General features: G+C 45.3%; 1 protein-coding gene across 4 annotated transcripts in view; it reads left to right on the top strand.

Annotated features, from left to right (window-relative positions):
• The window catches only part of TRPV5 (transient receptor potential cation channel subfamily V member 5), a 30,423-nt gene extending 2,933 nt beyond the window's left edge, over positions 1-27,490 (top strand). The window contains exons 2-17 of one of the 4 annotated variants that reach the window (XM_070264147.1): positions 1,039-1,184; positions 2,726-2,806; positions 3,453-3,550; positions 3,717-3,839; positions 4,305-4,442; positions 4,694-4,792; positions 4,941-5,116; positions 5,510-5,656; positions 7,589-7,801; positions 15,862-15,948; positions 16,047-16,123; positions 16,386-16,551; positions 16,755-16,821; positions 18,609-18,877; positions 21,803-21,909; positions 22,663-27,490. In XM_070264147.1, coding sequence (XP_070120248.1) covers positions 3,776-3,839; positions 4,305-4,442; positions 4,694-4,792; positions 4,941-5,116; positions 5,510-5,656; positions 7,589-7,801; positions 15,862-15,948; positions 16,047-16,123; positions 16,386-16,551; positions 16,755-16,821; positions 18,609-18,877; positions 21,803-21,909; positions 22,663-22,963 — 1,911 coding nt within the window. In that variant the 5' untranslated portion in view covers positions 1,039-1,184; positions 2,726-2,806; positions 3,453-3,550; positions 3,717-3,775 and the 3' untranslated portion in view covers positions 22,964-27,490. Of the gene's footprint in view, positions 1-1,038; positions 1,185-2,725; positions 2,807-3,452; positions 3,551-3,716; positions 3,840-4,304; positions 4,443-4,693; positions 4,793-4,940; positions 5,117-5,509; positions 5,657-7,588; positions 7,802-15,861; positions 15,949-16,046; positions 16,124-16,385; positions 16,552-16,754; positions 16,822-18,608; positions 18,878-21,802; positions 21,910-22,662 lie in introns of those variants that run through there. The other 3 variants (XM_070264145.1, NM_001163956.1, XM_070264146.1) reach the window with 3 other exon arrangements.

The raw sequence follows: 27,490 nt of genomic DNA, 5'->3' as shown, positions 1-27,490 counted from the left end.
CGCTTGATGGACACAGCAGGTAGTGGTCTGCTATCTCGGTGGGCGTAGCAGGAGGCAAGTCTATTGTCTGGAGCTGGGCGGTCACAGGTGAGCACAGCAATCAGTTCCTAGCCTAAGGAAAGATGCTTAATCCTTAAAGAAATGCCAACGTTGGGAGGGGGAGGGAAGTTAGTTACAGGAGGTTACCAGAGAAGCACAATAAAATGCAGATTTAAGTCCTTGCCTTTGGCATCGATTAAGAGTTTCTAGAGAGAAGGTCCTCTCCTTTCTTCTTCCTGGTACAGAGAGGGAGGCACCTTTTACAGATAGAGATTTACCTTCAAATGTAAATGTGTCCTAACAAAGGGCAAGTTCCATTCCTCAGAGCCTCCTTCCCTGTCCCAGTTTATCAAAAGCAATCAGCCTCAAATAATCCTGATGCCAAAGAAACATATCTTGGGGTGGCCATTTCCAGCTCCCTACAAGCTCTTACCATCACGCTTTACCAACACTTCCAGGAGAGTATGAGTATTATGCCGATTTTACAGATCAGCAGACAGAGGTGCAGAAAGCTTATTAACTGAGTTGTAATGGCCGACCGTCAGGATTCAAACCAGGACCTGACTGAGTAAGAGCTGGAAGGCTTTACTTCCCTCTCTCATGTGTCCCACTGACCACTCACCTTTCTTGACTCACTTTCAGGGTTCTATCCTTGCTGCCTGTCTGGATTCCTCAGCCCCACCCCTCGGTCTGGCCCCCTCAGACTACTGCCAGGAATTAAGTTCTCTCCCTCTTCCCTCGGGCTCTAGGGCAGGCCCTGTACCCCAGGGCCTTGCTCCAGAAAGAGCTCCTCCCCCTCCAGATGAAACTCCCCTCTGCTGGCAGGGCCTGCAGTCCCCTCAGTGCACACACACACAGCCTCACACTGCACGCTGCACAAGCAAGTCACACAGGAGAAATACTCGCTCTCAGTCCCAGCTCCAAACAGACCCCGCCTCCTCCTCAGTTGCTGCAGAGCCCTAAACCTGCTCCTTTTACCACATTCTCATAACCTGCCAGTACCTGAAAGGAGAAGACATGGGGGCTCCTCCAGCGGAGGCAAGAGGACCCTGGATCCAACTCCAGACATTTCTGACCTCCTGGCTGGTCAGAGAGCAAGACTGGGATCAGCAGGTGGACGAGGCCCATATGCTGCAGCAGAAGAGGTATGTCATGCCACATCCCACCTCTCACTGATCCTCAAACCCTCCAACCCACACGGGTCTGTCTCCCTGGTGGAGCGCCCCAGAATTCAGCACCAGGCACTTGGATATACCCTTCCCCCGCAGCCCACTCATTACAAAAACCCATCTGCCCTTCTCAGTGGTGGTGGGGGCTGTGGTGTCGAGCCACACAGGGGGATCTGGAATGCAGATTCAAAGGCAGGGGCACAGTGATAGCCAAGGCTCTAACCCTCCTGACCGGTGGAAGACTGGGGTGGACGACTGAAGGGGACTAGATGGAAGAAGCCAGGGTGTTGGGTTTGGGAGGACAGGCAGGTGTAGGCTGGTGGGGAGCAGGTTGTTGGGGAAGGGATGAGACCCTGTGGGCTTGAGAAGACTTGTTGGTTGAATAAAAAATGAAAAATTACCGTTAATGTGAATGAAAGTTGATTGTGTGGGAAAAGAGAGAGGAGAATTGTTTTGAAGGACACCTGGAGCTGTACAACTGAGGAGGGAAACCCGAGTGACATTGGAGAGTCCTTAGTTCAGTTCATCTACCTTTTATGAGTCTGCTGTGTGCAGTGGTGTGCTAGGAACTGAGGAATCAGAGACTGAATTCGCCCGTGCCTGCTCCTGGCGCGCTTTCAGTTCAGGCCGGGCTGATCTACCTGGGGGTAGATCATTTCATGGCTGGCCCTGAGATCCAGACCCTGGAAGAGCCGCCAGGGCAGGGACCCATCCTGCAGGGGGGGCTCTGCCTCAGAGTGTTGGGGGGACTTGTCTCCCATCAGAGAGCTGCCTGGGGGATGGGGTGAGCAGGCATTAGCAGATGTGGGGCTCTGCCAGGGCTGGTTTCATGGACAGGCGGCCTCTGCAGTTGCACAGGCCTCTGCACTTCAGAAGAGCTCTGCACTCTGTTCAATGCACTGCTGCCATCATCTTGAAATTCTTAATAATTTTTGAACAAGGGGGCCTGCATTTTCCTTTTGCCCCGGGCCTTGCAAATTGTGGAGGTCCCTGGGTACAGTCTGAGCCCTCATTCAGGAAAGGCTCTCTGCTTGCTCACCAACCCCCATCCCAGGCCCCGCAATGAAACCTTTGGCCTCCCCACCTCCCTCCTTGCTTTAGGGTGGGACTAAGGCAGGCTCAGAAAGAGATCTGGGTCCCAGACCTCTCCTCTGGAGAGCAGCTGACTGGAGGTCCAGAGTGCTGAGGCTGTGTGCAGTGCCCTCGGCACAGGGACGCACTCTGGAATCCTAGCTCTGGCCACCCTGAGCTGGGTGCATGCAGACTGAGCGTCTAGGTGGCATGGACAGGGGGCTGGCCCTCACTCTGCAGGTCCCTCCTGAGAATGCTTCCCTAATGCACAGACCTGAGCTCTGCCTTGAGATAAAAACTTCTTCTTTAAATAATACCTTCTTCCCCTGCTCACGGCTCACGGTGATATTGGAAAAGAGGAATTTGGGGCTGGGGGACATCATGGGAACCACAGTCAGTCTGTTTGTCTGCCTTTCATCTCTCCCACATGATCCTCAACCTGCCAGATCCTGTATTCACCTTCGGAGCCGATGTGTACTTACCCAGCAGGATCCGTTTTAGCTTTATCTCATCTTTGGTTCATCCAGGTAGGGGAGAGAAAAAGATTAACCGACAGAGGTACCATAAGGTAGACATCTCCATAGGGCTTCTCCTGCTCTGGGTTGGAGTCTCCTCAGAGAAGCCCAAGGTTACACTCCTCCTCAGTTATAAACATGGTGTTTAAGGGTGAAACACAGAAGGGATAGATCCTCCATACCCATATCAACCCCCTGCCCCACCTCCAGCCCCTGCCGCAGGGATATGCATCTGAACAGCCTGAAGGGGTAGTCAGAATGTTGATTGGCAACTCCCAAATCTCTAACAACCCGCCCATCCCTCCCTCTCAGCCCAGTTCTGGTCTCTCAAACTCTCCTCGGCTAAAGAGAGCCGGTTCAGCAGGCCTGGGAGCAAGGGTGAAACCCAGGTAGAAATTCCCACTTCTCCACCAGCACCAGCTTCCCAGGTTCCCAAAATATTTGCTCACTCAGGCCTGTTGTCCTCCTCTCAGGGCCACCAGGGTGACCCATTCCACAGCCCAGGCCCTCCTACCTCAGGTACTGCACCCCTCTGTTGAGTCTCCCACTCATCTGAGCTATGAGGCCCCCTACATGGGAAGAGCTAGCATGATGTAACCGCTCTACTTTTGGCCTCTCTGATTCTGTCTCTATCTGACTTATGTTCATCTTCTCCCAGGATTCGAGACTCTCCACTGCTTCAGGCAGCCAAGGAAAATGACCTGTGTGTCCTGAAGGAACTTCTGCTGGACCGAGCCTGTGCTTTTCGACAAAGAGGTGGGGCTGGAGTTTAATGTGATGGAGATGGAGGCAGAAGCACCTGCCCCTCCACCCCAGAACTCTGAGGGTTTCTGCAAAGGGGACTGGAGAGGGGCTCTGGACCCCAGAGCCCCTTCTTCGAGGGGCTCTGGGAAGAGTTTGACGTCTGTCTTCTCTGCTCCAGGAGCTCTGGGGGAGACAGCGCTACACATAGCTGCCCTCTATGACAATCTGGAGGCTGCCATGGTGCTGATGGAGGCTTCCCCGGAGTTGGTCAAGGAGCCTGTCATGTGTGAGCCATTTGTAGGTGAGGAGCCTGAACAGTTTTTCAAAGTGGAAACATGTAGAGGAGAGTCCGATGTCATCTCTTGAAATGGGCCTCCGAAGCTGCGTTGGGAATGGGTGATGTAGGATTCAGGAAGCAAGACTCCCTTAAGCTGGGAGGAATGCAAAGTTCCTGGTCCTGGCTTTCATCTTCCGTGACTTCCTTGAGCCATTTATAATTTCTTTTCAACTCCTCTGGTGTTCCCTGAGGCTAGAACTCCATTTCTTTCACAGCAACACTAAAGTCACTACATTAACACCCCACTCCTAATAGTCAACAGGTAAGTATAATGAAGTGGGCAACCTGAGGGACTAATTGCCCTCAATCTGAGGCCAAGGGCAGAAATTCATGCAAACATCTGTCAGGGACGTCCTGCAAGCTAGGGGTATGTGGTGTCCCTGAGAGAATTGAGGACAACCCCCTGACTGAGGGCTCTCTCTGGGCCAGGTCAGACTGCACTGCACATAGCTGTCATGAACCAGAACGTGAACTTGGTGAGAGCCCTGCTTGCCCACGGGGCCAGCGTTTCTGCCAGAGCTACAGGCACAGCTTTCCACCGCAGCCCCCATAACCTCATCTACTTTGGTGAGAGCCATGGCCAGGGCCGGCATAAATGGGAGGAGGAGAAAGGGGAGGGTGGGCTGAGGAGAATTCAATCCTGGGGAAGCTCAGAGGGGTCAGCCCATTCCCTCTACTGCCCTCTGACCATCCCTTCCTCTGGTTCTTCTGACAAATCTCCCCAAGCCCAGAGGTGAGATGAGGGGAAGGAGGCAGTCACTTAGGGAGACTGCCCCTCCCATCCCACACTCCTGCCATAGAGCCTTCTGTGTCCCCAGGGGAGCACCCTTTGTCCTTTGCTGCTTGTGTGGGCAGTGAAGAGATTGTAAGGCTGCTCATTGAGCACGGAGCCGACATCCGGGCCCAGGACTCCCTAGGTAAGAGCTGGGGTGCCGAGGACAGCTGGGGATGCTAGGGATGTGAGATGAGGGGCTGGGAGAGCCCTCAGGCCTACCCTGGGGGTGGGCACAAAGACCACCATGGACTTTGCTCCAGTGGTCATGTGACACCAGTGTCCTCCCCCAGGAAACACAGTGTTGCACATCCTCATCTTCCAGCCCAACAAAACCTTTGCCTGCCAGATGTACAACCTGCTGCTGTCCTATGATGGGCATGGGGACCACCTGCAGTCCCTGGACCTCGTGCCCAATCACCAAGGTCTCACCCCCTTCAAGCTGGCCGGAGTGGAGGGCAACACTGTGGTGAGGGACACTCCCCAACCCCACTTGTCCTTCTCATGGCCCTTCTTCCCACCTCCCCAAAAGGGTGGTTGTCCTTTGCCTCTGACTCAATCACTGAAATCGTCAGCCTCAGAAATTCCTGGCTCAGAGGATTGGAGAATCTTACTTTAGAATGTCTGCACAGTACCCAAAGCTCTGCTCCCCTTGCCTATTCTCTTCTTTTAGATCTTTATGGGGTTTGTGGGAAGGAAAAATAACTGGAAAGTAAAAAACAAGTTCATATAAACAGAGTCTTGCCAATTCCCAAATGTCTATCAGTCCTAAGGAGTGGTCAGGAGCCCTCTTCAATGGTGTTGCTCTCCTTGACCAGCTTCTCGCACATTAACCATCCAACTCACCACTGTGCTCTCTCAGATGTTCCAGCACCTGATACAGAAGCGGAAGCATATCCAGTGGACATGTGGGCCACTGACTTCCACTCTCTATGACCTCACAGAGATCGACTCCTGGGGAGAGGAGGTGTCCTTTCTAGAGCTTGTGGTCTCCTCCAAGAAGCGGGAGGTATGAATGCCATGGAGGATCAGGGACTGTCCTGTAGCCATGCAGAGCCCGTCCATTTACTAAGATCCTGGGCTCCAGACACTTCCCTGCCTTACAATAGGTGGAGATGAGACTCTTGGGACCTTTGGGAGAAGAGTCAAATCGATGCCCCTTTCCTGACTGCACTGTCCCTCTGCTTAGCTCTAGGCCCTTCTGCTTACCTTTCTCATACTGATATTTCAGATGAGGAGCTCTTCAAATGGAAATTGCTTCCTATCATTCATTCATTTATTCATTCAGCATATTAAGCACCTTTTCTTCCTCAGATGTTGTGCAAGGAAGTGAGAATGTGGAAATAAATAAAACACAGTTCCTATCAGTCAATGTCCTCAATTTCCAGTCCTTGTCTTCAATAACTGCAGTACAGTACAACAAGTACCATCATAGAGGTCTGTACTATGCACAGTCGTGGCAAAATTGATGTTGGGTTAACTTGGCTTGGATGGGCCAGGGAAAGTGTCACAGAGGAAGTGCTTGAGTAGGTCTTCAAAGAGGAGTTGTGAATCATCAGGAAGATGAGGAAAAAGAGAGCTTTCTAGAGAGGGGAAAACACATAGATAATTCCGACAGTACTGAATTGAGTGATATGAAGGAAAGGAAAACTTGTGGAAGGCTGGTAGGAGAAAATACCTTAAGCTTCTAGGAACCTCCAAGATATTGGCAAGATATAGTTTTCATTGTTTATCTGCCACTTGACAATTTCCTGGGAAGCCTTCCAGAGCCATAAAACTTGGAGGATTCTTAGTACCGATAAATAGGAGAAAACTTGAGTGGCCAGGTGGTGTGAACTTTCTCAGAGAATATGCCTGGAAATAGGTAAGCTTCGAACAGCATTTCTTAGGAATTAGAACCCTTATCCCTTCGGTGGATTGTGCCACTACAAATCCTTGGTCTCTGATTTCAGCTAGCTCTCAATGTTCTCCTCAGGTTTTAGTCTCGTCTTGGACAACTACTCTTCTATTCTCTTAAAATTCCTTTCTAGTTCTTTTTATATCTCTCACTGCCTTCACCCTTAGTTCCATCAGAAGATCCAGACTCTTACATTATGGCAAAAGTTGAGGTTCTCTGGCTGAAGGTCCTTCAACTTCTTGCTCTGTCCCACCAAGCATATCTGGAAACTTCCCACCGTCTCTCTCCTTCCTTCTAGGTTCAGTGAAAAAGATAACCGTTCTGCTAATGGTTAATCCCTCCATCAATGCTTTGAATTTGCCTTTTCTACTTTCTCAGATGCCTCATGCCATCCATTACCGTCTCTCATTTGTATCTTTAACCTCTCTCTGTCTGCTTACATTAACTCATCAACCCTCCTGGCTTAGATTATTGCCACATCCTAATACCTGTATCTTCATTGCTCCTCTCCAGTCCACAATACTTCTAGAACAAATCTGACTACTTCCTTATTTGAATCCCCAATTGCTTTCCGTTGCATTCAGAAAAAAAATTCAAACACCCTACCTTGACTTTCATGATGTAGGATGATATGACCCTAATCTGCTTCACCCAACTCCTGCCCACCACTTCCAACAGTTTCTCTCTTAGCCCCAACCACACCTCATCTGCAGATGTCTTCTTGTACCTTCCTGCCTGGACAACTGCTGTTACTCTATGTAATGATCTTCCCTAGCCCTTCCTTCACTCAGTTATCTACTACTCAACCTTGAAAGCCTCCATAGTGTTATAGTGCCTATGTTTACTTCTGTGGTAGTTTATCTGCAGCACTAGCACGAGGCCTAGCATAAGTAGAAATGTACTAGCTGTCTATGAAAGAAATGGCTGACTAGGTGGATGAATGATGCTGGTGCTATTCCTAACCTTCCCATCTGGGACCCAGTGGGAAACCCAGTACTCCTCACAATGTTGGTTACTCCAAGCTATACTCCTCTTCCATCGCAGGCTCGCCAGATCCTGGAACAGACCCCGGTAAGGCAGCTGGTGAGCTTCAAGTGGAAGAAATACGGGCGGCGGTACTTCTGCCTGCTGGGTGCCTTGTATGTGCTCTACATGACCTGCTTCACCATGTGCTGCGTCCACCGCCCCCTCAAGTTCCGTAGTGTCAACCGCACAAACTCCCGAGATAACACTATCCTCCAACAGAAACTACTACAGGTGACTCTCTTGGAAGGGGATGAAAGGGAATAGTTGCATGGGGTGATGGCGCTGAAGACTAGAATGATACTCCTCAGGAAAGACACCACTCACTGGACTCCAGCAGCTGCAGGCTCCTAATCCCCTAGACAGATATTAGGCTTGAGATAAGGGGACGAGAGAGGCACCTTAACGAGTAGAAGCACACGTGCCCATGGAGCTGTGGTTTTTCTCATTAACTTTGAAAGAATGCTTGGTATTACAAACACTGAGCATTTGTAAAATTCCTTATAATTTACAAGGAGGGCCAATCTTTAGTCATGTGAATTTTAAGAGAAACCCTGTTGTTCTAAATGGAGGATAATTGTGCTCCAAGTCCATTTCTGAGTCCGTTTCTCGTCTGTTAAGGCAACACTGACAGCTTTCTGGCCTGCATGCTCTTCTGTGTACCGTCAATATGAGCACATTGACAATCATGTGTCAGCTGTCTGACCACCTGTCGGACAGGCATCAGAAGGATACCTGGATGGCATAGTAGGTTGAACTAATCCATCTCTGAGGTTGCTTTACTCCTGTGGGCTTGCTGTTCTGTAGTGTCCTTTAGAGACCTGGGTGCTGAGGATTGCTGATAAGAGGTGTGGAGTACATGAAGAGTCTGCTGTGGAAGGGAGCGAATCCTCCTCTGTGTGTAACAGAATGAGTAGACTCTAATGAGCACTTCTGAGCATATCCATTCAACAAGCACAGTTACATTGGGTTGGCTTATTGTTTGTAGGTAACCAAAATTTTCGTCCCAGTGACCTGAAAATAGCTGAAAAGGGGTTCAGGCATGTGGGCAGAAAGCAAAAGACAGAGGAAGAAGAATTTTGCCAGGCAAGTAAGAGCTAGCTGACTGGAGATTTATGCTCTATGCAGGGTGGGTCAGCCACAGGGAGAGCTCAACCTAGACTAGGAAGAAGGGTAGTTTGGTTGAGAAAGAGAACATCAACTACTTGCCTACTCAAGGAGCAAAAACCTAAGTCAAATAAGACCAAAGAGAGTGGTCTACACAGAGAAAGAACAGAGCAAAGAGCCTCACTAAACACCAAAGTAGGACAAAACACTCCATCTCTCCTGCTTCTATAATTGCCTCTCAACATATAGACAGTGTGCTCATGTAACCAGAGCCACTGTCTCTCCCAAAGAAGGGTTTGCTGCCTGGAGAACACAAGCCTGAATGTGGTGGGGCTGCCTTGGTTAAGGGTGGGCACAGGGGCGCTCAGGGAAGTTGTGTTCCACACTTCTCAAACTGGGCCTGAAGGTTTCCCTGGCGTGGAGACTATACAAGGAGAAAGGACATTTAGGAGAAGGCCAACTGGAGTGGGGGAGTGATTAGAAACGGGGAAAATGTATAAACATGAACCAAGTGGGGTGGCTGGACTTCTTTTCCAATGTCCTTGGCCCAGTTTCCTCCCATGCTGTCTTTCCCAACCTTCCTTTGTCTCAAACTTACTTGGGGATTTTCTGGATTTAGAATGTAGATAGCATCCTGGCCTAAGAGTTAGGCGATGCTGAGCAATTGATTACCACTGAGTCTCCTCCCTATGTGTCTCTTTCTCTTCGGGGCAGGACTGATTATGTACAAACATTTCCTTTGACCCAGATAGTCTGGATTATATTTAAAAGATCCTCTTCCCTTGCCTCAGGTCTTGGTGAAGCATAATTCTAGCTGAGTACACCTCCCCATTCTTCTGTTTTTTCTCCCATTCCTTCCTTGTTCCTGGTTAACATTTTTACCCTTTTGCCTTCCATTTAGGAAAAGCCACTTTGGCCCAAATAGAAGACTCTTGACTTTCAAATATTCTTTTCTTGGTGGAAGAGGGGATTTAAGAATGCTGCCATAAGGGATTTGGATAGTGAAGAACACCAATGAAAGCTGCCTACTCTTACAGAAAATGCACATACAATGGCCCTTCTGCCTTGGTCCTGAGTTTACAGAACATCTGTGTTCCTCTCATTCAGTAATAAGTCAGTTTGGATTAAATCAGGGGCTCTCAGACTTAGCACCATGATTTGAAAGATTCTGCTTTCCTGATGCACCAGATTTATAAAATGTAGGAAATTCTTTGTTATCTACTTTTTATTACTTGAAAGTCTTAGAAAAATGAAAATGCATCAATATAGTGTCTTGACTCAATTAATGTAATTGTTGACATATTAGTTAGGCTGTAGTTCTTTTTCTTAGATAATGAATATTTTACTGTCCAATTATATTCACAAATCTGGATGCTCAGGGCTTTCAGTCACTATAGGATTTCCTCTGTGGATCTCATGGGATCTGGAGAAGTCACTCGGCTCAGTGAGAGCTGCCTGGTGGCATCATCTCTGGAGAATTGAAGTGAAAAAAAAAGTGGTTTATTTATATGAGGTGGCACAAACTACACAAAAGCAGACCTGTATGAGGATGGAGTTAGTTCACCTCTGTCCAGTTTTGGAGATATCTTAATGGGTGTTTTCAATTTAATACGCCTCATTGTTCAGCCATAAAAGTTATGCTTTTCCAGAGGGTCCCCAAAACTCTATTTATCAAGTAGAGTTAATTTCTTATCTCCATTTAATGTCTACTTGATTTAAGCAGAACAACATGCACTACAATACTAGTTCTTTAATGTTTCCAGGTGAGAAGAAAGCTCAAAGTCTGGGAGTCAGGAGGCTTGGGTTTTAGTCCAACTTAAAAACTAAATAGCTGTTTGACCTTGGGCAGATCCTATCTCTTGCTAAACCAGTGGTTTCTGACCAAGACTGCACATTAGAAACATGAGAAGATGTGAAAATACTGGTTCCTGAGCTTCACTACACCTAATAAATCAGAATGTCTGAAACTGAGGCCCTGGCAATGGTATTTTTAAGAAACTTTGAGCGATTCTAATATTCAGCTGGGGCTGAGAACTACTGGCTTCCATCTTTGAGATTTGCTCAGCTCCAACTTTCTAGTCTGAAGTCAGTCGCTCTGATCATTTGGATTCCTGATGCATTGTTCAGCGAGAGAGTAGTGATCTCTGTCAGATTTCCTTTTTGTGCCTTGAAGATTTCCTCACTCTCTCCTCTGCCCTTTTCCCAGAAACATTTCAGGAATTCATTCATTAGGCAAATAATCTTCGAGAGCCTAGTAGGGCCTAAACGTTTTTCTGGGTTTTGGAAATTCAACACCGACTGAGCAAAGCCCATGTGATTGCTGTCCTTTTGGAGTTTACAGGCAGGTTTAGATTAATTAAATGAATTGATGTTTCATTATGACCTGTGATTTGTACAATTCACATTTTTCTTCCTGTGATAAGAAAAAGGACAGGGTGCGAGGAGAGCTTATAACGGGGGCCTGAGCATTCTGGGAGGCCAGTGAAGGCTTCCCTGAGGAACAACTCAGCCAAGATCTGGGTATGAGGTAAAGGTGAAAAATGAGTTCTGGGCAGAAAGAATGAGTGTTCAAAGGCCCTGAGGCATGAAGAGCATCACCAACCTCTAGGAACTGAAAGAAGCCTGGCTAGGAAGTTGTGGTAGAGGCCTCCAGATGAGGCTGTCAAGGCAGATCTTTCCCAAATCATGCAGGGCCTTGCAGGCCACACTGAGGACTCTGCTCTTTATCCCAAAGGTAATGGGAAGCTCAGAAGCATTTTAAACAGGGGAAGGACTTGATATGACTTTATTTGTTTGTAGGTGGAGGACAGATTTGAGGGGGCCAGAGAAGATGTGAGGAGACCAGTTAAGAGCTATTACAGTTCTGCAAGCAAGAGACAATGGTGGATTGGCTGAGGGATGTGACAGGGAGACCGAAAGAAGGGGTTGGCATCAGGAAACTTGTTGAAGGTGAAAGCATCACTGTGATGTAATGGATGGACGTGGAGAATCAGGGAGAAGACCGTGGCAGGAACAACTCAGATTTCCATTCATTTTAAATCATCCACTACCTGTCACAGTCAATGGGGTTGGTTTGTCTACACATCGCTGTCCCTTGTAAGCTCTGAACAATCCAAAACACCACAGCTATTTGAAAACCAGTTGATGGCAGTTCTACACAACTTTGTTCAGGGGTCATAACCAACTCATCGTGGAACAAGCACAGCCAATGAAAAGCAGGGAAAGAGATGAGGAGAAGCAGGGAGCCCAGGAGGTAAAAATAACATCTACTGAGTGCTTGCTCTGTGAACTTGACATGTATTTACCTGTGCTTCTGCCATCTTGTTAAAATGCAGATTCTGCCAGCAAGGCTGGGGTAGGACCTGAGACTCTGCATTTCTAACTGCTGGGTGATGCTGATGTGGCGGTGATCATGTAGACCACATTTTGGATAACAAAGTATTTTATCATTTAATCCTCATTAGTATTCTAATAGGTAAATAAAATTATTATCACCATTTAAAAATGATGAATCAGGTCAGAAAATGTTAAGTACTGTGACAAAGACACTCAGCTAGTAAGAGCAGTTCTGGGATTGGGGTTCTGGTCTGCTTCACTTCAGAACCTTCTTCTTTAAATACCAAGCCAGGCCATTTCTCCCTCCAGAGTGATGTGCTGGACCCCAGCCTTCTTTCTTGGGGACCCACTGCATAAGAAATTCATGTCTCCAGGCTTTGAGAGCTAGCCAGGGCCTGCCACACTCACCTTTATCTGGCCACACCTAATATCTCCCTGTCAAGATGAGGGACTCTGGAGTGCAGGGGCAGGGGGTCAGTCATGGAAGTGCCTCCCATCCCTGGCTACCTGGCTACGGAGCTACTATCTATTCTCTAGTTTTGATAATAGACATCATTTTTTGATGTGGTTAACCTAATGGTGTATAAAGTAAGTCATACTTCTTTGGGAATGGGCGAGGACACCTCTGTAGAGAGTAGAAATTTCCCAAGTTAATCGTCCTGCGAAAATGCAGAGACTAGGACATGAAATAACCCTTAGAAGGTAGCCTTATATGGAAAGCAAGAGATCTTCCCTTTTTGACCCAGTGGTTCTTAACTTGGGGTACAGGTCAGAAACATCTACATCTAAAAAAGAAGATGCCAGGTCCTAGCTCCAAACTAATTGAATTAGAGACCCCAGGGTTGGCCTGAGCATGTGTGTTGTGACAAAAACTTCCCAGCTGATTTTGATGGGCAGGCTGGTTAGGAACCCCTGCACAGTTTAGAGGATTGGAGTAATTCTTCATTATAAGTCAGCAGGAATCTTTCTGAGCCTTCATTCCTTTGCAAGCCTGGGGCCTTGGAGAGGAAAAGAGGGTCCAGGACTGGGGTTTGACAACTGTTTCTGGTGTTCTCCCACTTCCTCAGGGTTGTCCATGCTTTCTGCCCTTCCCTGCAGTGGGACACAGGGCTCTGCTATGCCCATCCCCTCTGGGCATTTCCTTCAAGGCCATGAGCTCAGCCAGCTGGTAAGTGAGAGCAATCTCATTAGGCCAATTCTCAATGGAGTTGAATGCTCACCCTCTGCAGGGGCTTTGGCTATTGACAACTCCTGAAATTCCAAGTCATGTGATGATGTAAAGAATTCCAGTCCTCGTTAGAAGACATTTATTTGTAAAGGGGTGGGGTGGAGTATTTTTTCAGTGCATTATCAGGCAGGCCTGCTTGGATGATCTTGAGCTAAATGCCATTTAGTTGTCATCCTTGTCCCCATTTACCTCCCCAGTCCCACTTGCTGATATCCCCTTTCCCTCCTTCTTCAACTCTCAGATCATGCTCGGCTTGTACCTGCCTGCTTACCCGCTCCTTTCTCTCCTTCCTTCTTTCCTTTCTTAATAATGGAGAATGTAGTACTGCCTGTTGTGGATAAAAAGTAGGAATAAGACACGACTGCTCTCAAGGAGCTCTCAGATTACTGGGGAGACTTGAAGTATTAGACAACTGTGGTGTGCTGGGTAAGGCTGTAAGCAGAGAGTGGCACCACGTACCTACAGGAAAGACACCCGAGCTGGGTATGGGGTGGAGTGAGCAGAAAAGGAGGGAGACCCGGAAGGAGTGGTGTGACCTGAGTCTTGAGAGTTAAGTAAGGGTGAGCCAGGCAAACATGGTGGAGGAAGGCAATCCAAGAAAAGGGCACACAGTTTGTGTGAAGGCCTGGCTTCATCAAGAACCCTAATAGTGTGGCTGGAACTCACACAGAGTATGGGGCATGGGGCAGAGGCCACACCAGTGAGGGCTCTGTATGTCATGTTTGGTAGTCTGGGTCTTATTTTTTTATTCTTATCTCACAATGAACACTTCTAATGAAAATAATACATGCACACGATTTAAAAATCAAAAGGGCAGATGTAATGAAGAGCGACAGTGTCCTGCCTGCCCCTCCTTACCGGTGTCTTATTCCCTGAGGCAACCAGTTTTTTCCCCTTTTAGGTTCTTTATCTTTGTCAATACCACCGCATTGCTGAATAATATGCTTCTCTCTCTGTTCACTAATTAAATTTAGACATTATCTATTGAAGTTCTATTACGATAAGGATGTAGAGAATACCCATTATATGATAAAATAAGATTTACCAGTTTCTTAAGAGAGATAAACGTCAGAGAAGTTTACAGAACATCAGCTCTTTAAACAACAATAGTAAAGTAACTGAAGTCTAGCCACAAGTCGTTAGATCACATTGTTCACTGGGTACATAGACACCAACTCTTTTCCTGGTCTTTCATGGTCTCACATGATTTACCTGAAACATTTCCACCATCTGTTGGTAAGTCTGGTCCCGCTCTTCCATAAAGACTATATCCTTGGCTGCTTCTGAGCTGATATACACATTCTGAGAAGCCACGGGGTTCCTGGTAAGTGCCTTCTTTATACCATAGATCACCTACTACCACATAGCACCTCTTCCTATTTCAAAAGCTATGCCTCTCACTGGACCAGCGAAAACACTGCCGAAGTAGTCTGTAGAGAGACGCTTAGAGGTTCCAGTGTGTTAGCAGAGCAGAGATGATTAGTATTCCTTATGCCTAATGAGGAGTCACACCTGCCCCAGCTTAGATCCTCAACATTCCCGCTGACCCCAGGGCCTCTCAACTCCTTTCTTCGGTGCACTATTCAGAGATGTGACTTTGGAGAACAGTTTCCAAAAGCCTAAAGGGTACTTGAATGTGTTGAAATTATACAATTCCATGTGGGAATTAGTGGATATATGAACACAGTTTCCTAGAAAGAAGGTCCATAACCTTTATGATAGTCTCATGGGCTTACAACTTTAAAAAAGTTAAGGATTATTATTGTAGAATTCTATCACTGCATCTCTGTAATGCTGCCAACGTTTCCCTGTGAAGCAATTTACATAGAAGGAGGATGAGCTTCTTTCCATCTTGACCTTCCTTTGACCTACACCTACTGCTCAGGATGAGGCAGGAGCCATTCCTCAGAACTGAAACCCACTGTGTCTCTAGCCCATTTTCTGCCCTTTTCTGTTTTTCCAAATCATAATAAGACCACAGTGAACATCCCTATAGTGCTTTATGTTTTATAAAGTACATCCAAAGACGTCATCTAATTTGATCTTCACAATAAGCCCAGGAGATAAGCATTATAGTTTCCGTTTCACGGATGAAAAACCTCAAGCTCTGGGGGATTTAGTGACTAACTCAAAGTTTCTCTAGAGCTAGTAGGTTCTGGGTCCTTACTGGAACCTGAATTCTGTGACAGGTTTGTTGTTTCTTCTACCTGCCGGAAACCACAATGAGATTGGAAAAGCTGGACTTTCAGCATAGCTGAAACCGTCCCAAGCCACTAATACCTCTTCCTGTTGGTTTACTTTGTGCTCTAAAATGTGATCTCAGCTCTCAGTGTACATGTCCTAAATTATTGATCACAATAGATATATAAAAAATGAATTGCTTGGTGACAGCTCAAATCATTAGCACACACATTAGCATATATTAAACCTTGAATACATAGGCCAATGTTCTGGCCACAGAGTTAGCCACAGCGGCAAATACAATGATAGAGGGTGTTGATGGTGGTGTTAAGAGGAATTTTCCTTCATCTTGAATAGACCGTAGTTGCTTTAGATCACTTGTTCAAAAGGATTTGACTCAATCCATCAGAAAGCATTTCTTATCCTGAATTTCCCCTCACAGGAGGCCTATGAGACTCATCAGGATAAAATCCGGATGGTAGGGGAGCTGGTGACTGTCGTTGGTGCCGTGATCATCCTGCTCCTGGAGGTGAGGTGCAGGCAGGATCCAAGCTGAGGCCATCCACCTGAGGCCGCAGACTGAACTGCAGTCTACAGTGTCTTTTTGTTTTACCGGCCTCTTCTCAGATCCCAGACATCTTCAGGGTTGGCGTCTCTCGCTATTTTGGACAGACTGTCCTTGGGGGACCATTCCATGTCATCATGTGAGTGCCCTTTCCTTCCAGCCCCTGCCTGCCTTTGCCAGAATTGTTCCAGGCTTCCTGTTCACTCTCTGGGACCTATACCTGAGCTGACCCTCACCTCCAGGGATTTCTCTCTCGTGGGGTTGTATGTGTGACTGTATATCTGCTTTAGGTGTATAGTTTAAGCCTGAGTGTGTGGGCACCACCTGAGTTACCACCATGCTGGAGGGGACCTAGAATATTTCCAGTCCTCCCTGCTTACTGCTCCCTGCTCTCCCCGCAGCATCACCTATGCCTTCCTGGTGCTGGTGACCATGGTGATGCGCCTTTGCAACATGAATGGGGAGGTGGTGCCCATGTCCATTGCCCTGGTGCTGGGTTGGTGCAGTATTATGTACTTTGCTCGAGGATTCCAGATGCTGGGTCCCTTCACCATCATGATCCAGAAGGTCAGTGCTTTCCCCAAAGTTTCCTCTGGCTTTAGCCATAGGACCTTCCCAGACAAGGGAGGGAGTGAGAGGAAAAAGGAAAATGCTGTTCAGAATGGATCTGATGAAACTATGTGGACTTTCCGATCTGTTAGCACTACGGGCTGAGGGACAGGTGGAGAAAGGATCACTTCACCTTCCTTCTCTTTTTCTATTTCCTATAGATGATTTTTGGAGACTTAATGCGCTTCTGCTGGCTGATGGCTGTGGTTATTGTGGGATTTGCCTCAGGTAAGAGCACCAGTCCCTCCTCCGCTAGATTATTGGATCTGGTTCTTCAGAAAGTTCACTCTGGCTCTTGCTCTCAGTTCTCATTTGCACTCCATTTTGTGTTTTTGGTTTGTTTTCCTCGTGGAAAGTGAGTCAAAAAGCACTCTCCCAGCCATAGGATCAACGTCACCCAGGTTGGTCTAGGATGTAGACCCATGTGCTCTGAATTTCTGGGCCAATAACATTCATTTGACTAACTGCCCTACAAGATCTTTAAAGGAGAGATGGAGAAAGGCTTTGGAGAGAGACAGACATTAAACAGGAAAGACTGGCTGGTTGTGGATCTCGGAAAACTATGCAGGCAAACAGGGACGGTGCAAGATTTAACTCCCCTATGTTTACTCTTCAGACGAAGAAGCATAGAGCATTTAATAACACATCACGTGCTTTTTTTAAATGTGTGGTCAAAGTTGAGAGAAAAGTAAAGAATTCAAAAAAGGAGGTGCAGAAAAAGAGTTTGGAGAGTTTGAAGAATGAGAGAGGAAAACAGAAGAAGAGTTGTGAAGAGAGACTTGGAAAGAGAGGCCATCAAGGACTCAATCAAAGCCCAAGGCACAGTGAGAGAGTGCCAGGGAGGAGAGGAAGGGACAAGGCAAGAAAGTCAAAGGCAGAGCCAGAGCCAGAGGCACAGCCAGAGGGAGGGAGAGGGAAAGTGAATGAGTAGAAGAAAGTTCTTAGGGAAAGGCAGGAAGAGGAAGGGAGAGCGAAAGGCAGCAACTCTAATCCAGTCCTCAGTGTCTGCAACTGAATATCCGTAAGACAAGGAGATGTACTACACAGTATTTGAAGATCCCCGACTCTTAAAAGACCATGGCTCAGTACAAAGGACATCACCTCTGTCCTGGGAATTTCTCTGTTTAATGAAGGGTCCCACAAAACAGTAGGCCAAAAAATACACCAAGATCTGAACTACAAAAGGATGAAATGGAGGTTGGCTGCCTGTTTGAAGGATTCCCCATGTACACTTTCCCCCAACCCTCTACCCCATATGTGTCTACACATGTACAAAATGAGGGAATTCCATAGTCGTTTTCTGTTGTAGATGTAGATGTCCCATACCCAGAATCTCCTAAATTCTCTCTTCTTGGTTGTTGCACTTACTTTTTCTTATGTAAATAAAAAAGCAATGCTTTGTCATAGACCTTATTTCTGCTCTGGGGATCGCCTTGTTTATATTTCAGTTCCCCTTACAGAGAGGAGTCTTTTAAAGGTTCTAATGCTGTAACAAGGTTCTGAGATGCCTAGCACCATCCAGTAGGCTACACATGGAGCAGGGAAAACTTTTCCATGCGGGTCCAAGTTCACCCAGGGAATCTCATGGTAATGGATGGTTATCTGGAAGACAGTGAGATTTTCTTAAAAGATGCTTTTCTTTTAGCCTTTTTGTGTGTGCAGTTCTTTAAAACTGTTGGAGATTTCATGCATTCTTGTAACAACTTGTCTTTTAAATATTTGGTTTTCTAAAATGTAAAAATATTGTCAGTGACTTATTTTATATATACTTTTTTGCTACCTGGCTGAGTATAACCATTAACCAGAGTGATGAACTTGGTCATAGGACATTTCAGGGTAGCCAGGTCCACAAGGAAACTTACATTCACACATCTACATTGATGGGTAAGTGTGTGTGCATGCGTATGAATGTATGGGGATACATACTGGAGGTAAAATAAATGCTGACCATTCCCATGCTTATTGTGGTAACTCCCTATTTCCCCATCTCCATGCCTTCTTCCTGGGCGGAGCAGCGTTCTTTGTCATTTTCCAGACAGAAGACCCAAACAATCTGGGGCAATTCTATGACTACACCATGGCACTGTTCAGCACCTTTGAACTTTTCCTCACCCTCATTGATGGGCCCGCCAACTACGACGTGAACTTGCCCTTCATGTTTAGCATTGTCTACTTTGCCTTCGCCATCATTGCCACACTGCTGATGCTCAACCTGTTCATTGCCATGATGGGTGACACACACTGGCGAGTGGCCCATGAACAGGACGAGCTCTGGAGGGCCCAGGTGAGTTTATTAGTGTTGGTCTTACTAAGGGGCAGGGCATGGAGAGAAAAATCAAAGTTGAATATATTAGCTGACTCTTACGAGAGTCACAGAACAACTGAGTGGGGCTGTCACCTCAATGGAAGTACATTTGGATATGCAGAGGGAACAAAGGAAGCAAAATAGTAGAATAGGGCTAGGATCAACACCCAAGAGCTGGGGGTCTTGATCACAGGGGGAAAGTAGATCCAGGAGTCATCCTTGAGTCCAATGAGAACTAAGAACTGTCTTGTTCTGAAATATTCTAGTTTTCAATTTGAATTTTCTCTTTTATTTGCTTCTATAACTCCCTGTTTCTCTATGATCTTTTCTTTATATTGTCACTGGCTAATAAAATGTTAGTGTTGGAAGTACATTTAGTGGTCTTCTAGTTGAGTTTCTGTCCAACAAATAATCATCTGAAAAAAATTTATCAGAGGGTCGTTCAGTATCTTCTTTAATGCTAACTAAGGCCTTATTATCACATGGATTTGGGCAATGGTTGGGAAGAGGAGAGCTTTTTCATATTTCAAAAGTTTTTGTTATTAGAAAGGACCATGTTCCATTGAGCTGAAATCTATCTTTCTACAATTTTATTCTTTGGCTCCAGTCTTTTCTTCTCATATAACACAGAATGCACTCTTCCATGTGAGTACCACTCATATATTTGAATACAGCCATTATTTATACCCTTGGACTTTTCATTCATTTAACAATAATTATTTAGAGCCTGCTATGTGTTGGAAAATGTCTAGGATCTGAGGACACAAGTGTGGACACAACAGATACAGTCTATGCTCTCATGGAGCTTACAGCCTGGTTGGGAAGACAGAGAAACAAGTGACTTCACAGAAGGCTATACAATTATAGTTATAAAAGTGTCATAGGGAAGTAGAAGATGCTAAAAGCAGCATTCAACAAAAGAGACTGACTGGAAAGGTAGAAAATGGTTTCCTGATGGAGTGACATTTAAGATGAGCTCCTAAACATGGGTAAGAATTAGCCAGTTAAGAAGAATAAGGGGAAAGGATGGATGTTAGGGTTTTTATTAATCTGAAGTTTTGGCTACAGGGACAGAAAACCAAACTCAAATAGACTTTTTAAAAAGGCAGTGGGAGGAGGATGTGTTGCTCCTCATAACTTGAAAGTTTAAAGCATTAAACTCGCTTTAGCGTGTGTGGCCAGAACCCAGATCTCCATTTCACACATTACATCAGTTTCTCTGTTCTGCTCTCTTTTGTCCTTACTCTCTTCTAAGTCAGTCTCTCCCATCATGTTGGTGAGATAGTTTACAGAAGTCCTAAACTCCCAAGGAAAGGAGCAGGTATACTTCATTACTCAATTCTAAGGGCCCCATTCACATTGTATTCTGTGTGCCTCCTGATGTTGTGAAATATATAGCCTTTAAAAGTGTCTTTCCCCCAGTGAACCAAGTCTAGATTCCATTTCATTGCAATAAATTTGAGTCATAGATGCATCCTTGAATTTAAGGTTAAGGCCAAGGACTGGAGAGTGGTAGTCGTGGTGGTCGTGAATTTCTGGGGAAGAGTAGACTAATTGATTGTGTTCAGTCCAGTCTACTCTAACTGATGGACTGAGAGGAGCGAAGGAGTGATTCTCTAAATGAAAGATGGGTTCTGTTACCAGAAGAAAGTAGGGGCTGATTAAAGGTACACAGAGAAACAGTAACTGTCCTTTTCAAAGTAAAGAAGGAGAAAAGCTTTCTGGGGGAAGGGAAGAGAATGATTGAAAGTCCTGAGGTTGGAGGGAATTTGGTATAAGTAAGAAACTGAGAGAAGGCCGAGAGATGCGTGGAGTACTAAGAAAGTTGGGGAGTAGAAGCATAGGAAGTGAAGAATTAGGCTATTTTAAGGATTACTAGTTCCTTCAATTAATAAAGCTTCCTGGCCACAATCCATCCTGGCTGCACCCTTCTGTTCATGGCCTAATAGATCATGGTCCTTCTGAAACTAGAATGATCCCTGATATGATTAGAGGAATGCGTTTTAAAAGGGGCCATGCCTTTTCTTGCTTTGGATACTACACTATAAATAGCACTTAAAATTGAGTCAGGTGTTTCAGCAAATACACAATGGCCCTTATTAAGCTTATGATCGACTAGAACCCGTACATCTTTGTTACATGACTTACTTAGCTAAGTTCCTTTACCATTTTCCTGTACTTACACAGATACTATAGTCTTAAAAATAAATGTAGAATGTTACATTTGGTTTTCTTAAATTTCCTCTCATTGGTGGTTTGACTAGCATTCCAGTCTGGTGAGATCATTTTTATAATGCTTCTGTCACCTCACATATTACATTACAGTTTTGTGTCAAAGGCATATTTGATAAGCTTGTCTTCTGTGTTTCATCTAAGTAATTAATGTGGGCTGGGCAAAAGATGGAACATGTGACGTGCCACTAGAATTTTCCCCGCCAGGTTTGTGATCATTAACTCACCCTTTTCCTTTCTAGGATGTGGATATTTAATTTGCTGCAAATTCCCTGAACACCAGCAGCATCATTTCATCCCCAAGACCTTAGATATTCTGTTTAATCATTTTAATTAAATTAAGATAATTGTCCTGTGGCTTTCCTATGAAAAAGTAAATGAGATTAGTTTGGAATGACTCATTTTCCATGAATCTGAATCGTAATGTAGGGGTCATTGTTTTATTCAAAACACTCATAAAATATCCTCTTTCCTTTTATGATGAATGGTGGGGAAAGCAGGCAGCATGATGCCTGGCACAGACTAGGGGATGAATGAATGGCTGTCATCTCCACTGATCTCTGGTGTCCTCATCCCACAGGCTCCTTTTAGTTCCCTCTGTTGGTGGCTTCAGTGTTCTCTGAACCTCATGGCTCTTTCTGAGTTCTTCCTCTACCTCTCACCTCCTTCCAGGTCGTGGCCACCACGGTGATGTTGGAGCGGAAACTGCCTCGCTTCCTGTGGCCTCGCTCTGGGATCTGCGGGTGCAAGTATGGGCTGGGGGACCGCTGGTTCCTGCGGTGAGTAACAGTGTATATGTGTCAACTGCCAATATGTATGAGGCCATGGGAACAAGGGTGACCAGTCCCACATTTATCACCCCCCTCTTCAATCTTGAGTTCTTAAATTGGACCAAAAGGAGACGTCATCACTCTATAAATTGAGACTGCATTAACCTGTTTAGAGGAGGAGAGTGAAGCTGAAGTAGAGGGATAAAAAGAACGCTGATGGCCAATGCCTGGCTGTGAGTACATCAGGGCAGAAATGTGTGAAAGGCTACAGATATGTGTTCATGCTCCTCAGATGCAGGCATGCGTTACGTGTTCTAGTCTTGTTCCCACCTCACCCCCATTTTTAATATATTCTTGCCTCAAGACTAACATCCTCCATCCTAGTCTACCTTCGGCTCCTGACCTGGCTCTCCTCTCTCATTTATTTCCTTAACTGCATCTCCTCACCCTTGTAATACATTTATCTTTTAATTGGCTGGGTTTCCTCTTTCATATTTATGCATATCCCCCCAATCACGCGCATGCACAAGCCCTACCACCCTCCAAATCTTGATTGCTTACCTCTTTGGCCTCCATCCAGGTTATCCTCCGTTCCACTGCACTTCCCTTCACTTCATCCTACATGATCTTTTGGCTTCAATTCTGGTCCCTTCCTTTTCCTTTCCTCTTGATCCTGTCTCCTACATGTGCTTCACCTCTACTTCTCCCCATGGCCCATCTTTCCCCACCTCAACTGAGACCTTTCCCCTTTCCCCTCCTTAGAGTTGAGAACCACCATGATCAAAATCCTTTGCGAGTGCTTCGCTATGTGGAAGCTTTCAAGAGCTCAGACAAGGAGGATGGACAAGAGAATCTTTCTGAGAAACAGCCCTCTGTGGTTGAAAGTGGGACCCAAGCCAGAACCTCCCTCTTCCTCCCAACTCCCTCCCTGTCCCGGAACACATCCCGCAGCAGCAGCAGTCACCGGGGCTGGGAGATCCTTCGTCGCAACACCCTGGGGCACTTGAATCTTGGACTGGACCTTGGCGAGGAGGATGGAGAGGAAAATATCTATCGTTTATGACTAGGATCCTTGTTACTGTTGACCTGACTCCAGGGGGACCTGAGGTGGGGTGCAGAGAGGCAGACACTTGCTTATGCAACTTTCTAACTTTCATGCCTGTTAATCATGGGAAGGAGTAGACAGAATAATTCCTAAAAGCCATGTCTCACCTTGCACATCAGCATTTCTGGAGATGAGCAAACGGCATCTGTTGTCCCACACATCTTCTGGGTTCTTGAAAGTCCCATATCTTGGGAAAAGAAGGTGTCTTTTTGATCAAAGTTGTACTTGGCATCTAAAGACCCAAAGTAGGAATGCTAGACTAGTGTCTGGATCATCTCTCTTTCTGCCCCAAGTGGGCACTAGAAAGTGATAATCTGTGAAGACTGCCTGGTTCCACACGGCTTAATGTGGGAAGAGCCAGGCATGGCATTGTGGTCCTTTTCTTTTCCCTACACCCGTGTAGGACTCTGTTGCCACCTAGTAACCAAACCCCAGCTAGAAAACCACAAGAAGAAAGGTTCTTTGTATTTGCTTTATCTTTTCAAAGAAATTTATTGTGTTAAGATACACATAACATAAAATTACCATTTTAAGCACTTTTAGATATACAATTCAGTGGCATTAAGTACATTCACATTGTTGTCAAACCAGCACTATTAGTCATTTATAGAACTTTTCTATCATCCTAAATTGAAACTCTTGCACCCGTTAAACATTAACTCCCCACTCTCACCTTTCCACAACCCTTGATCACCAATATTCTACTTTGTGTCTATGAATTTGACTGCTCTAGGTACCTTACATAAGTGAAATCATACAACTTTAATCCTATTGTGTCTGACTTATTTCACTTAGCATAATATTTTCAAGATTCATCCATGTTTAGCATGTATCGGAATTTCATTCCTTTTTAAAGGCCAAATAATATCTCATTGAATGTATGTACCACATTTTGTTTATCCATTCATCCACTGATGAACATTTGTGTGTTTCCACCTTTTGGCTATTGTTAGCAATACGAGTATGAACACTAGTGTACAATTTTCTGTTCAAGTCCCTGTTTTGAATTCCTTTGGGTGTATACCTAGAAGTGGAATTGCTAGATCTTGTGGCGATTCTGTTTTCTGCTTTTTTTTTTTTTTTTAAATAAGAGGGCCCTAAGAGAGATGAATATTTTATTTACTTTTTTTTTTTTCTTTTTTGGTGAGAAAGATTGGCCTGAGCTAACGTCTCTTGCTAATTTTCCTCTTTTTGCTTGAGGAAGATTGTCCCTGAGCTAACATCTGTGCCAGTCTTCCTCTATTTGGTATGTGGGATGCCACCAAAGCATGGTTTGACCAGTGTGAGTCCATGTCTGGGATCCAAACCCCCAAAACCCAGGCTGCTGAAGCAGAGTGCATGAACTTAATCACTACACTACCAGACTAGCCGTCATATGGCAATTCTGTTTAATTTTTTTGGGAACTGCCATACTGTTTTCCACAGTGGCTACACTATTTTACATTTCCTCCAGCAATGCACAGGGCTTCCAATTTCTCTACATCCTCACCAACACTTGCTACTTTCTGGTTTTTTTGATACTAGCCATCCTAATAGGTATGAAGTGGTATCTCATTGAGGTTTTGATTTGCATTTCCCTAATGACTAATGACATTGAACATTTTTCATGTGCTTATTGGCCATTTGTATATCTTTTTTTTTTTTTTTTTGAGAAATGTCTATTCAAGTCCTTTGCCCATTTTTGAATCGTGTTGAGTTTTTTGTTGTCATTTTTGAGTTGCCTTATCCTTGCTTTTTGAGTCTTAGAGTCTAAAGTATTTATATCTCATTTGCATCCTGGTGTGTTTTTATGCATGTGTGGTAAATTATGCCTTTCTATGCTTGAATGGCCCAGTTATGGGACTGTCCGTGGTCTGTCCCTCAGGTGGCTCATTGGCAGCTAATCATCCTTGTGCCTGGAGGTAGCAGGCTACCACCTATGCCTCCAGCAGCAGATATCCTTCACCCCTATCTCCCTTTGCCCCTGTGCTGAGTTGTGGGGTGAACAGCAAAAACAGAGGATGGGCTATCCCTCTCCAGGAAGGAAACTGGGAGCTAAGTGTCCAGGGCACCCATTACAGGGGCTCTTGCACAGCCTCCCTCTTGTCTCCATCCCTCTACTTCTCATCCCAGCCTTATTATCACCCTCACTAAAAAGCCATAAAAGACTTTTAAGACCACTGTGGTCTGGAATAGCAAAGTGTTTAAGGGGGATTTGCGAAACTACAGGCAGGTTCATCCAGCTACTCATGGAAAGCACAGATGAGTGTGGAACAGTGAGGGACCACATGAATGTGCATGCACACACTCACATGCTGGTACACAGGAGGTATGGTGTCTAAAAATACTCAGTCACTGTGATTCCTCTTATTTGCTCAGTCACCTGGATTCTTCTTATTTTCTTTTGTAATGGAAGCACTTCCTTGCCTGTGTAAAGCTAAACTCCCATCTGTGTTCCAAATTCAGTTTTCTTTCTGTCTCTTCAGACAGCTGTGTCCATCGCTTGTCTCCTCTAACTCTTCTCATTTGTGTATCTTCAACCTCTCCCTCTCAGCTAGCTCTAAGGGTCAGCAAATAACCATGCTCTATTCTTTTCCATCTTCAAAGAAATTGCCTACGCCCTCCCTCAATCCCCACCTCTCCTTTCAGCTAGTGCCCTATCATTTTTTATTCCCTTTTCAGGGCCAAATTTCTTAAGAAAAGACTCCATTGTCTACTGCCCTCACACAGCATCCTCAGCCCATTGTGATTTGACCTTACCTCTTCATGCTATTGATAGCACTCCCACAAGGTTATCTAGCTGTGGCTAATCCCACCGAGTAGTCTCAATCTTGCTTGAATTCTCTGTAGCATTCAGATTTTAGTCAACCACTCATCACCTCTCAGCATGTCTAGTGCCACACACTCCCACCACTCTGTCTGCTTCTCTTCTGTCTACCAATCCCTTAAATATTTTTGGTCCACAAGGCTCTCTGTTTTCCTCACCACCTGGACAGTCCAACCTACTTCCATAGATTATATTAACATGCACAGGTTCACTATTCCCAACTCGCTATCTCCGTGTAGATTGTCTTGAGCTCCAGGCATGAACAGCTTGGACACCTATCTGTTGGACAGCTCTACCAGGATAATTTACACACACCTCAAACTCACTGTGTGCCAAACTGCACAGCTTTTCTTCCTCACCAAACCTGCTCCTCCACCAGTCTTCCCAACCAAATAGTAGGCCAGGTTGCCTAAGCTAGAATCCTAGGCATGGTCCTCAACACTGCTGTCTTTAATTCTTGAGATCGTATCCAGTAAATCTCAAGTCTTGTGAACTCTATTCCCTGTTATTTGAAAAATAATAAATTTGGTTAGATAATGCATCAAATGGTGAAAATTCAAAGAGCACACAAGATACACAGGGAAAAAATGCTTTCCTACCTCTGTCCTAGCCCTGGAGGTATTCTCCTCAGAGACATTCATGAATAAAAATTCGTTCTTCTCCTTCCAAAAATACTCTAAGCATATCCAAGCATATTTATGTATATACGCTTCTAACAACACATAGAAGAGTATAGGATATTAGAAAAATAATTCTTGCTTTTTTCATTTAGCATATTTTCAAGACAATTCCATACCAATATAACGTAAAAAAAAACTTTCACTATTCACTACCTCTGGTTCTCCGAGTCCTACTACCGTTATTCTAAAATGGGCCACCATCATCTCCCGCCTGCATTACAGGAGTAGGTTCGTTAACTGCTCTCCTTGCATGAAGCCTTGGACTTCTGCAGTCCACACTTGACACTACAGCCAAGCTGATCGTGTAAGATGCAACTCCTGCCTCAAACTGTGATCTTCTGGAAATTCTTCCTTGAAGCGACTCCCGGCAACCCCTCCAGGCTCCTCATACCTCACACCTCTTGCACTCTAGTTCACCTAGCTGAATTATTATGAGTTCCTGGATGGTGCTATATTCTCCTTCTTCTTGGCCTTCACAACTTCTGGGCCTTTCCACCTCTCTGCACCCACTCTCCCTTCCATCTTTGTAACTTCTATTTATCCTGCTGTTCTCAGCCTAACAGGATAATACATTGGCTGCGTGTTTGTGTGTGTGTTTGAGGGAGGTCCCTGACTCACAGGCTATGTTAGAGTCCACCTGTTCTGTGTTTCCAGGCCATCTATAGTTTCTTTTTTATTATACATCCTGCACTCTATTGTACTTATTTGTTTAATAAGTTAATGTCTGCCTTCATCAGTAGACTGTAGTTACACAGATTCAAAGATAGTGCCCACTTATTCATCATTGTGTTCTCAGTGCCTGGCATAATTCCTGGGACAATGTAGTGTGTAACAAATAGTCACTAACTGAATCTACGAATGATTCACCTGTTTTTATTCTAAGTTCTCCTACTGGCCATACTCCAGTTATTTTTACTTGTCAAATATGTGTGGAATTTTTCCACCTATATAATGTGTGCGGAAACACTTTGAAAAGAATAAACACCAATGCAAATGTAA

This window comes from Equus caballus, chromosome 4, assembly GCF_041296265.1.
Source record: "Equus caballus isolate H_3958 breed thoroughbred chromosome 4, TB-T2T, whole genome shotgun sequence".
Lineage (NCBI taxonomy): Eukaryota > Metazoa > Chordata > Mammalia > Perissodactyla > Equidae > Equus > Equus caballus.
Note: the sequence above shows the minus strand (reverse complement) of the source record. Positions and strands in the feature narration are given on the sequence as shown.